This window comes from Mastigoproctus giganteus, chromosome 2, assembly GCF_048544385.1.
Source record: "Mastigoproctus giganteus isolate SK-2022 chromosome 2, ASM4854438v1, whole genome shotgun sequence".
Taxonomy (NCBI): Eukaryota; Metazoa; Arthropoda; class Arachnida; order Uropygi; family Thelyphonidae; genus Mastigoproctus; species Mastigoproctus giganteus.
The window spans coordinates 46,862,610-46,875,739 of record NC_143576.1 but is presented as its reverse complement, the minus strand read 5'-3'; the positions used below and the strand labels follow the sequence as shown (position 1 = coordinate 46,875,739).

At 38.2% G+C, this 13,130-nt stretch overlaps 1 protein-coding gene across 3 annotated transcripts in view; it reads right to left on the bottom strand.

The window, feature by feature from the left end:
- Positions 1-12,905, bottom strand: part of unc-119 (unc-119 lipid binding chaperone) — a 225,841-nt gene extending 212,936 nt beyond the window's left edge. For 2 of the 3 annotated variants that reach the window (XM_090388897.1, XM_090388906.1), the window contains exon 1: positions 12,553-12,905. In XM_090388897.1, coding sequence (XP_090245023.1) covers positions 12,553-12,739 — 187 coding nt within the window. In that variant the 5' untranslated portion in view covers positions 12,740-12,905. The remainder of the gene's footprint in view (positions 1-12,552) is intronic. The other variant, XM_090388888.1, reaches the window with a different exon arrangement.
- Positions 12,906-13,130: the final 225 nt, after the last annotated feature.

Genomic DNA, 13,130 nt, shown 5'->3' with positions numbered 1-13,130 from the left:
CAATTTGATTGGATACTATGATGCAGTCACAAAAGAACTGGATGCAGGGAATAACTTTGATATTATATACTTGGATCTTAGAAAGGCTTTTGATACTGTTGCACATGGAAGACTGCTGCACAAATTGGAGCAGTGTGGCATTGGAGGCAAATTGCTGCTATGGATAAAAGGGTGGTTGGGGGGAGAAGACAGAGTGGTAATCAATGAACACTGCTCATCTTGGACTAATGTTATTAGTGGAGTCCCTCAGGGTTCAGTGTTGGGTCCATTATTGTTTTCGTATTTATAAATAATATTGATGATGGTATATCAAGTTTAATGTCCAAGTTTGCAGATAATACAAAGGTTGGCAGGGTTATTAAGAACACTACTGATGCTATGCTGCTGCAACAGGATCTGGAAAGGTTGAGCAAATAGGCTGAGAGGTGGCAAATGAAGTTTAACAATGACAAATGTAAAGTATGGGAAACAGCAACCCCAGAGCAACATATCACCTCTGTGGTACTACACTGACAGTGGTAGAGAATGAAAAGGACCTGGGGGTAATTGTACAGGCAGATATGAAGTTCTCTGAGCAGTGCAGATGGGCTGCAAGAGTAGCTCATGGTCACTTATCTATGATATACAGGAATTTTTCTAGTAGGGATAAGGAGGTGATTATTCTCTTGTATAAGGCAATGGTCAGGCCACACCTTGAGTACTGTATACAGGTCTGGAGGCCTCATTTAAAGAAGGATGTAGAGCTGCTGGAATGAGTACAGAGAAGGGCAACAAGATTAGTGAATGGAACAAAGGGTTGCTCTTACGAAGAAAGGTCTACGTTTTGCAAATTACAGCATCTGGTGGTGACTAGGCACCGGTGAGGTGATCTGATAGAGGTGTATAAAGCCTTGAATGGTTTGAGCATGCTCAATGCAATGGGATTCTGCCTCTTGCTCAGAATAATCACCTGAGAGGGCATAAATTCAAATTGAGGAAAGACAGATGCAGGATAGATGTGCGGAAATTTGCCTTTAGCCAAAGGGTGGTTGGTTGGTGGAATAGACTTCCATCCCTTGTTGTGGAAGTTGATAGCCTAAATAAATTTAAGGCTCAGCTGGACGGGTAATTCGAACGAAAGAGGGAAGTGGAAGGTTTTTTTTTTTTTGGCTGATGCTGTATAAGCTTGCTTTCTTGCATTATAAGCCTCTACTAATGCTAAAACTCAGTCTTGTCTTATATCTCACAAAAAAAATTCTTTTGCTCCTATGGTTATCTTTAGTTATACTCCGATTTTGGGTATACAGTAATCCCCAAAAGGGATATACTCCGTATATCCCTTTTGGGGATTAACCTGACTTCTAATCTCTCTCTCTTGGTACAAGCAAATTACAAATATTGCTTCCTCTGCATCTAAAAAACTTGGTTTTCTCTTTCGCTCTCAGCGTTACTTTTCTTTCAAACAGCTGCTCACTCTGTATAAATCACAAATCCGCCCTGTCATGGAATATTGTTCCCACATCTGGGGTGGTGCCCCCAAAACCTCTCTCAGGCTTCTTTATTCCATTCAGAAGAGGTCAATTAGGTTAATTAATGATTTATCTCTAACGGAGTCTCTCCACTCACTCTCTCATAGACGCACTGTTTCTGCTGCATGCCTCTTCTACAGATACTTCCATGGGCACTGTTCTTCTGAATTGGCTTCTATAATTCCTGCTCTCTCTTTCAAAACAGTCAGAACACCAGCCAACATCCATTTACTGTCCAACTTCAAACTCACAGAACCAACTTTTCATCTTCCTCGTTTATTCATTCAACTGCCGTTTTCTGGAACAGCCTTCCTTCATACGTATTTCCTGAAAATTACAGTCTACAGAAGTTCAAGTCCAATGTCAACAAATATCTTCTTTCATCTTCTCAACCTCCAACCCAAGCACGGTACTAAGTACTATAGGTTCTGATACCTCTCGTGTTTGGGGTTTACTTAAAAAAAAAAAAAAAAAAAAAGTGGCAATTTTTAGAATAAATTTCTCTTGAATATTTGTGAAATAAATTTTTTCATGTAATCAATGATTTTTTATGTACTTTTTCTAGAAAGTTTGTTTTTTATGTAATATTTATTTTTATATTGTGGAATGTTTTGTGATAATTTTTATGTTATTTATAATATGGGAAATGTTTCATGTTATTTTTTATTCTCAATATTAAAAGTTTATCATGAAAAAATGTATCCATTATATTTCTCTTGTTGTTAAAAAAAAGGACGAATAAAAAATTGTTTGTGCCGAGCACACGCAGTAGACGTTTATTCGAAACATCCTTCGCGTTTCTTTTAGGTATTTTGCTTTGTATAAATCGATTACGAAATAAGAGTTTTTTTATTGTAAATATTTTATTGATCATTCACAGATTTTCATAATTTCTGGAAGACAAGATACAATGGATTTATGATAACTAAAGTAAGAGATGTATACTTGCGAGTGCAACGTATCTAAATATCTCTGTAAAATAGCACCGACTGATGTACTGATCTTGTAGTTGAAGCGACATATGCAGCTGGTAGGGAATCCTAACAATGGAATTTAACGAAAATGCAAGACAAAAAAAGAAATTGTTGACAAATATTTGTACTGCAATCATACTTACTGCAGTAGTAACTTCAGGAAGCATGGTTGTGACGTCATACTATTCAAAAAGTACAAAAGGTTTAGAACTCCAGACATTGTCATATCCAGTTATTATCATAAGGCGAGGCATTACGAACAGGTTTTTAAGGTTTTTTTTTTTTAAAAAGGCCTAGGAATGGTTTACACATATGCCCCCTTTACCTTAAGGGGGTAATAAGCCGCATCTGTCCACTCCCCTAAATCCGCCCTCGGTCACGAAAAATGCGTCACGAGCTCTAATCACACTACAAGTAGTGCGAACATGGGAAGCACCTCTAGCAGAAGCCGCAGATGACATCACTTCCGTGACCAATCAGATTTACTCGGTAGAAAGTCGGAAAAACTGCAAGCCCATTGTTAAAATATTCACAGCTCCCCATTGCCTAGGAGCCATAAATTCAAATTACAGAGGAAGAAGAGGTTCCTACTAAATTGTAGGAAGTTTTCTTTTAGCCAGTGAGTTGTTCACTGCTTCCACTCCTTAATTCACTAATGTCGGTAACTGAGCCACTCCAAACGCCTTTTCACATTGGTGATATTGGGCTTATGCACAGCTACTCTACTAACTGAACCAAAATCTTCAGCTCCCTATGTAAGGATGATGAAATAAGCATTAGTAGAGGCATTTGATGCATGAAAGCAAGCTTATTCAGCATCAGACAAAAAAAAAAAAAAAAAAAACCACTTCCACTTTACCCCCCCCCCCCCTGTGTTCGTTCAAAACACCTGTCCAGCTGAGCCTTAAACTTATTTAGGCTATCAACTTCCACGACAAGGGATTGAACTCTGTCCCACCAACCAACCACCCGCTTGGCTAAAGGCAAATTTCCTCACGTCTATCCTACATCTGTCTTTCCTCAATTTGAATTTATGCCCTCTCAGGTGATTATTCTGAGCAAGACGCAGAATCCCAACAGCATTGAGCATGCTGAAACCATTCAAAGCTTTATACACCTCTATCAGATCACTTCGCTTGGTGCTTAATCTCCAGACACTGTAATTTGCAAAACTTAGGCCTTTCTTCGTAAGAACACCCCTTTGTTCCATTCACTAATCTTGTTGCCCTTCTCTGTACTCGTTCCAACACCTCTACATCCTTGTTGAAATAAGGCCTCCAGACCTGTATACAGTACTCTAGGTGTGGCCTGACCATTGCCTTATACAAGGGAATAATCACCTTATCCCTGCAAGAAACATTACGGTATATCATTGACAATACACCGTGAGCTATTCTTGCAGCCCGTCTGCACTGCTCAGCGAACTTCTTATCTGCCTGCACAACCACTCCAGGTCCCTTTCATTCACTACCACTGTCTAGTTGATACGTTGCTCTGGGGGTTGCTGTTTCCCATAGGTAGTACTTTACATTTGTCAATGTTAAACTTCATTTGTCACCTCTCAGCCCATCCGCTCAACCTTCCCAGATCCTGTTGCAGCAACAAAGTGTCAGTAGTGTCCTTGACAACCCTGCCAACCTACGTATCGTCTGCAAACTTGGACATTAAGCTTGACATACCATCATCAATATCATTTATAAATACAGAAAACAATAATGGACCCAACACTGAACCCTGAGGGACTCCACTAATAAAATTAGTCCACGATGAGCAGTGTCCATTGATTACCACTCTCTGTCTTCTCCCCCTCAACCACCCCTTTATCCATAGCGGCAATTTGCCTCCAATGCCACACTGCTCCAATTTGTGCAGCAGTCTTCCATATGCAACAGTATCAAAAGCCTCTCTAAGATACAAGTATATAATATCAAAGTTATTCCCTGCATCCAGTTCTTTTGCGACTGCATTATAGTATCCAATCAAATTGGTCAGGCAAGACTTTCCCTTAACCATGATCATCTAGACAAGACTTCATAACTGAGAAGTCTTGTCTAGATGATCCTGCAGTGCTTCTTTAACCAGTGCCTCCATTAATTTTCCTGGAACAGAAGTTAAACTCACAGGTCTATAATTACTTGTGTAATTATAGACCTGTGATCAGCCTTTGAAAGGAGGATCAGCCTTTGATTCTCCTTTGTGAATTGGGGTCACATTTACACATCTCCAGTCCATGGGTACCTTCCCTGAGTGCAAGGAAGCTCTCATAAATATGGCTAAGGGTTTGCTTACTTCCTTTGCTGCCTCCTTTAATATAACTGGATAGATCCATTCCACCCCGGGTGCCTTTCTTGTATTTATCTTCAACAATTTCTCCTCCACTTTACTCTCAGTTATTACAAGATTCTCTAGCTTACTGCCAGAGTTGCATACACCTCTGGCATTCCCCTTGCTGAATAACTCCTCATGTGTGAATATTGATGCAAAATATTCATTTAGTTTGTTAGCTACCTGAGTAGGATCATCAACAGTTGACCCATCGATATCAAGTGGACCAATCTGATTCATCTCCTTCATTCTAGAGTATACATAAGTAAAGAACTCTTTGCTGTGTTCCTTTGCATCCCTTGCCAAAGATTTCTCGTAATCTGCCTTCGCCTGCCTAACCTCCTTTGTAACTTTGTTACAGATCGACTTGTATCTATCATAGGCTTCTGTGTCACTTGTTAATTTGTATGTATCCCATGCATTTTTCTTCTCTGCCATATGTCTCATTAGTTCATCTGACATCCATTTAGGCCTGAACCTTGAACAATATTTCTTAGTTGGTATGTAAAGCCTAGTAGCTTCCAAGATAAGTTCTTTGAATGCTTCCCATTTTGAATTTGCTGTTGGTAACATCATCAGTTGGTCCCACTGTATAGAATTTAAATACTGTCTCAGACCATCATAGTCGCCTTTACGAAAGCATTAACCCTTCCCTTTACCCCTAACAGTAGTTACCTCTTTGAGTAAATCCCACTTCAGCACAGTGTGATCACTGCCACCTAGTGGTTCCTTTATCTGCATATTCTTAATGCATGAAGAATCACTACTGATAATCAAATCAAGAGTATTACTCCCTCTAGTTGCGTCCCGAACATGATGTAGAAAACAATCATCCAATAAATCCACAAAAGCCTTGCTAGTGTGTGTGACCAGCCCACAAATTCCAGTCAATATCTGGGAAAATTAAAATTCCTCCATTATAAGACTCTCTGATTTACTGGCCCACTATTTCCCGTACATTATTTCCTGTACAGTTTCTTATTATACTCATCAGAGTCATTAGGCCTATAGCACACTCCTACTCAATTTTGATCTCCCAGTGCTTATGTCACACCAAATTGACTTGATACTGCACTTTCCAGCGATGTCGACTGGCTTCACTTCCTTGGATTTGGTTTGGTTTGTTTGGATTTTTTTTGGCGCATTAGCAACTACGGCTATGATGCGCCAAGACTAGGTAATATTTAAATTTTTTTTTTTTTTTTCTTAAATTCTCGGTGACCTAATTAGTAAGGCCACCATGTCCATATATATAATAACAATGATATAAAAAATAAATCAATAAAAACGTAACAATAACATAAATTAAATACAATTAAAAACTTTTATTAATTTAAAATAGCTAAAAACAACCGATACGTTGTCATTGTCAGATAAAATCTGACTGAGTGTATACGGCTCAGTCAGATGATTAAAAGCGGTAAGACGGATATTGCTAAAATCTGGACAGTCAATTAAAAGGTGTCTAATCGTTAAAACTGTGCCACAGGACACACACATAGGAGGGTCATCAGCCCTCATCACTTCCTTTGATTTTATATGTTTCTTAACTAATAGCATAACTCCACCTCCCTTCCTATCCATCCTTTCTGTACACATTGTACTCCCCAAATTCAAGTTCTGCATTCCTTATATCTGTGTGACACCACGTCTCAGATATCCCAACAATATCTGCCTTTGATGTTTTGAGCAATACCTCAAATTCATGAAAAAATATTTACTAAACTCCTAGCATTGGTGTACACTCAAAGTATACATGCACCTGTTTCTATTTTTAGCTACCCTAACACAACCCATGTGTTTACTTGTACCGCAATGACTCCCAGCAGTCTCTGAAATATCCTGCATCTTGCTTTTCAGACTTTTGTTCATTCCAATAGAAGCAATGCAAGAATCACTTTCACCTCTGCCGGTGGCTACTGTTTATCCTTGTATCAGTCCTTGTATCCCCCCAAGCTAGCAGTTTTCTGACCCACCTAACACTGCCTCGATAGCATCAGCAAATATTCTTGCACCCTTTCTATTTAAGTGTATCCCATCCCTGTAGAAGCAATCTCTCCTGTTAACAAGTACAGTCCAGGCTAAAAAATATTCTACCCCTTGAGCCTTGCACAATCTTTCCAGGGCCGAATTGATCGACAAGGCTCTCATCATATACTCCCTCCTATCATGTGTGGGCGGAATTGCAGACACTTTCAAATTCAACAAATGGATGAATTTATCATCCATTGGTTGATACAGTAACATCCATTCAAATAATGGATGTTACTGTTGCCTCTAGGACCTGCTGAATGATATTTTCTCCACATTCCCTGAAGGTTTGCTGAACATTTTCTCCAAGTTTGTGAGACTGTCCATATATATATATATATATATATATATATATATATATACACACACACACACACACACACACACAGTAGAGTATCAGTTATCTGGAATAATTAATGTCAAACATCTTCCAGATAGCCAAATTTTCCAGATAATTGAACATAAGGTAAGATTAAATAAATTCTGTTATGATGTATTCAGATAAAAGAAAAAGACTTTAAATATCGTGAAAAAAATGAATTTATTTAATTTAAAAAATAATAACGTATACATAAAAGTTTGCACATTTACATATGTATATATATTCCGACAGGTATTTTTACTGAAAATTTTACGTAGAAAAAAATTTAAAGTAATTTTTTAAAATAATGTTCGATCATTTTTTGTTTTGTTTCTTATGACCTATATTTTTGCTACTAAATCTCAAGTTCCTTAACAATATCCCTTTGATTATAATGCATTCTTCCTGTTTTTCTGCCTATTTTAGCGCTGCTTCTTTTCATTGACATTTTACTGTAAAAAAACTGAGTAAAATAATACTTTGCACAGTTTTGGGATGATATTATTAAGATTACCGAATCTGGAGCTAAACTAAACATAATATGAAATGAAGAGAACAATATATGTTCTCTTCATTCAACTACTCATGGTTTCCTAATCAAACATTTCACCAGATATACGGTGAAAAAAAAAAAAAAAAAAAAAAATACAGATAGAAATACTCTCGTAACATAATAAACATCTGTCTCATTAATAAAAAAAAAAAGAAGAAAAATTAGCCTTTCAAATTATTCCAGATAACTGACTTCTGGATAACTGACATTCTACTGTATACATATATATGAATATATTTCTTTTTTTTTTTTTTCCATTAAGATATTACCTACATTTCTGAATAACTCTGCCTCAGTGGAGTTTGCAATATTCTGATAAGTTACAGCAACACCACACATAGAAAGCTTACTGATAGAATATCAATCAAAATGTCACATACTAAAATTCCTAAGTTCCAAGTTATGACCCATACTGGCTTATGTTATTTTTGGTTTTTAGGAGCATTAGCAACTTAGGCCATATTGCTCCGGGGATATGCGGTGGTCATTCCCTGACCTTTCCGCATCCTCCGTATTTTGGTGGTCACGAGCTCGAACCCCGGTCTAATCAAGAAGCGTGTGCTACGCACTGCCACTCCTGCCGATCTGGCTACGGAGGCGCCTACCGGCTTATAATGTACTAGCATTAGTAGAGGCATTTGATGCAAGAAAGCAAGCTTATGCAGCATCAGCCAAAAAAAAAAAAAAAAAAAACACAACCCACTTCCACTTCACCCCTCTGTTCGTTCAAAATACCTGTCCAGCTGAGCCTTAAACTTATTTAGGCTATCAACCTCCACCACAAGGGATGGAAGTCTGTTCCACCAACCAACCAACCACCCGCTGGTTAAAAGCAAATTTCCGCATGTCTATCCTACATCTGTCTTTCCTCAATTTGAATTTATGCCCTCTCAGGTGATTTTTCTGAGCTAGAGGAAGAATCCCATCAGCATTGAGCATGCTTAAACCATGCAAGGCTTTATACACCTCTATCAGATCACCTCGCTGGTGCCTAGTCTCCAGACACTGTAATTTGCAAAACTTAAGCCTTTCTTCGTAAGAGCACCCCTTTGTTCCATTCACTAATCTTGTTGCCCTTCTCTGTACTCGTTCCAGCAGCTCTACATCCTCCTTGAAATGAGGCCTCTAGACCTGTATACAGTACTCTAGGTGTGGCCTGACCATCGCCTTATACAATGGAATAATCACCTCCTTATCCCTGCTGGAAAAATTCCTGTATATCATTGACAATACTCCATGAGCTACTCTTGCAGCCCGTCTGCACTGCTCAGAGAATTTCATATCTGCCTGCACAACCACCCCCAAGTCCCTTTCATTCTCTACCACTGTCAGTGTAGTACCACAGAGTTGATACGTTGCTCTGGGGTTGCTGTTTCCCATGTGTAGTACTTTACATTTGTCAATGTTAAACTTCATTTGCCACCTCTCAGCCCATCTGCTCAACCTTTCCAGATCCTGTTGCAGCAGCATAGTGTCAGTAGTGTCCTTGACAACCCTGCTAACCTTTGTATCGTCTGGAAACTTGGACATTAAGCTTGATATACCATCATCAATATCATTTATAAATACAGAAAACAATAATGGACCCAACACTGAGCCCTGAGGGACTCCACTAATGACATCAGTCCACGATGAGCAGTGTCCATTGATTACCACTCTCTGTCTTCTCCCCCTCAACCACCCCTTTATCCATAGCAGCAATTTGCCTCCAATGTCACACTGCTCCAATTTGTGTAGCAGTCTTCCATGTGCAACAGTATCAAAAGCCTTTCTAAGATCCAAGTATATAATATCAAAGTTATTCCCTGCATCCAGTTCTTTTGTGACTGCATCATAGTATCCAATCAAGTTGGTCAGGCAAGACTTCCCCTTAACAAAACCATGCTGTGTCTGAGCTATAACTGAAGTCTTGTCTAAATGATCCTGCAGTGCTTCTTTAACCAGTGCCTCCATTAATTTTCCTGGAACAGAAGTTAAGCTCACAGGTCTATAATTACTTGTGTCAGCCTTTGATCCTCCTTTGTGAATTGGGGTCACTTTTACACATTTCCAGTCTATGGGTACCTCCCCTGAGTCCAAGGAAGCTCTCATAATTATGGCTAAGGGTTTGCTTACTTCCTTTGCTGCCTCCTTTAATATAACTGGATAGATCCCATCCACCCCGGGTGCCTTTCTTGTGTTTATCTTCAACAGTTTCTCCTCCACTTTACTCCCAGTTATTTCAAGATTCTGTAGCTTACTGCTAGAGTTGAATACACCTCTGGCATTCCCCTCGCTGAATAACTCCTCATGTGTGAATGTCGATGCAAAATATTCATTTAGTTTGTTAGCTACCTGAGCAGGATCATCAACAGTTGACCCATCAATATCAAGTGGACCAATCTGATTCATCCCCTTCCTTCTAGAGATTACATAAGTAAAGAACTCTTTGCTGTTTTTCTTTGCATCCCTTGCCAAGGATTTCTCGTAATCTGCCTTCACCTGCCTAACCTCCTTTGTAACTTGGTTGCATATCAACTTGTATCTATCATAGGCTTCTGTGTCATGTGTTAATTTGTATGTATCCCATGCATATTTCTTCTCTGCCATATACCTCATTAGTTCATCTGACATCCATTTAGGCCTGAACCTTGAACAATATTTCTTAGTTGGTATGTAAAGCCTAGTAGCTTCCAAGATAAGTTCTTTGAATGCTTCCCATTTTGAATTTGCTGTTGGTAACATCATCAGTTGGTCCCACTGTATAGAATTTAAATACTGTCTCAGTCCATCATAGTCGCCTTTACGGAAGCAATAACCCTTCCCTTTACCCCTAATGGTAGTTACCTCTTTGAGTAAATCCCACTTCAGCACACTGTGATCACTGCCACCTAGTGGTTCATTTATCTGCAGATTCTTAATGCATGAAGAATCACTGCTGAAAATCAAATCAAGAGTATTACTCCCTCTAGTTGCCTCCCGAACATGCTGATGTAGAAAACAATCATCCAATAAATCCACAAAAGCTCTGCTAGTGTGTGAGTAACCAGCCCCCAAATTCCAGTCAATATCTGGGAAATTAAAATCTCCCATTATAAGACTCTCTGATTTACTGGCCCCCTCTATTTCCCAGTACAGTTCCTTATTATACTCATCAGAGTCATTAGGCCTATAGCACACTCCTACTCTCAATTTTGATCTCCCAATGTTTATGTCACACCATAAACATTGGGAGATCAAAATTGAGAGTAGGAGTGTGCTATAGGCCTAATGACTCTGATGAGTATAATAAGGAACTGTACAGGGAAATAGAGTGGGCCAGTAAATCAGAGAGTCTTATAATGGGAGATTTTAATTTCCCAGATATTGACTGGAATTTGGGGGCTGGTTACTCACACATTAGCAGAGCTTTTGTGGATTTATTGGATGATTGTTTTCTACATCAGCATGTTCGGGAGGCAACTAGAGGGAGTAATACTCTTGATTTGATTTCAGCAGTGATTCTTCATGCATTAAGAATCTGCAGATAAATGAAACACTAGGTGGCAGTGATCACAGTGTGCTGAAGTGGGATTTACTCAAAGAGGTAACTACCATTAGGGGTAAAGGGAAGGGTTATTGCTTCCGTAAAGTCTCAAAAGTTTATTGCTTCCGTACTGATGTCTCAAAAGCACATTCATGAAGTTTATACTGCATCTGGGCAGAACAAATGCTTGAGGGTTTTCTGACAGAGTACGCACACTATGTTTGGTGGTTATACAGAGTATATTATCCATTTAATGACATCTATTTTAATTCCTCTTCGACATCTGTTAGCATTAACTGTGCCACGGCATAACCCAATGCCTGCAGCAATGAAGGGATTGTTACTTTTTTGATATATCAATTAACATTCAGTCAATAAAACAATAGGCACTCCCCCCCCAACAAAAAGCCATCTTTTTGGGTGGGGGAAGAGTATAACATTTTATTCACAATGTTCTCATTGGCATTCATATAAATTCAGAAGTTCAAACTTTTTTTTTTTTTTCCCTGAGAATTCATATTCAATGAATATGTGAAAAGTGAAGCCTGCATAAATATTTCTAGTATAAATATTTTCCTTGTGACAAGAGGAACAAAGCTGATCTATGTATCAACTTCTTATCAGCTGTCAAAACAAAATTAAATTACTGACTTGGGCAATGATTGATTATACTAATTTTTAAGAGTTAATTATACATTGACTATATAATATTGGTGTAAATACACCATATATAACCCTTAACATATTATGCCTTGTGCATTTAGTCTTTAAATATTATACATCGATCCAAACAAAATACTATTAAAAGCGAAATTATCGATGCTTAGTTGCTGCACTTTAAATTAATAATTCTGATACCTAATTAAAAACTGCGTTTATATATTGTGATTTTGCCCAATATCATTTAATTCCTAAAATCAGTCAGTGGCAGTCATTTTTGAACGGCCGAAAGGATAGTGCGGTGTTTCAGGGGGTTATTAAGCATTAATCATCGCATAGCAGTAAAAAATCCACATTATTTTTATCATGAGGGTGGGGGCCAAGCACCCTTTGGCAATCTAGGATCGCCACTGATCAGAGTAACATACAGAATGTACGATTAGATTATTACCCCAACTACAATCGTATTAAATTATTCACATCACATCATATCATCCTTTAATAATAACTTTCTAGGAAAAGGAAAGATTAAAATTAAAAGGAAATAAATTAAATTATCCAAATAAAAATTTATCTGAAGGTCATATGCTAACTGTCACAGCCGAATTATATAAATTTATGCCGCAAAATCTTACTTTCTGTTATTTTCGATAATCTTAGAGCATCATCAGGAGTTATATAATCTCTTTGCAGTAATTCGTCCTCAGTAACTGGTTCCACATCTGCGGGATGATCCTTTCGCGACTTTGCTTGCCGCAGTAACCCACCCGCTTTCTTTTTAGAGCTTGAATTTGAGGAATTCGTGTTTTTAACAACACTCATACTTCGGAGTGATTGTCAATTAACTGCGTTTAATAATGTTAACTCAAACCAAACCTCGTCGAAACCAACATATAACAAACACCATAGCGACTTAATCACAAATCTGCGAAACATGAAACACAAGAACTAATACTGAAAAATATCTTCCAATCACCATAAACACTGGAATTATGCTATTTCACTTGGCAGATCGCACTGCATTATGGTTTTCGCCCCCTAAGATAACTTAAGAAACTCACTTGAATAAATCTACCAAATATTTTTAGTGAAGGATTTAACAGTGAAGTACAATGAAATCTCCAAACCCAGAATTATTACCAAGCACCATTCATTTTCTTTATATTCAGAAAATGGGTGGATATTCGTTTTTGGGATATTCAGAAAATGGGTA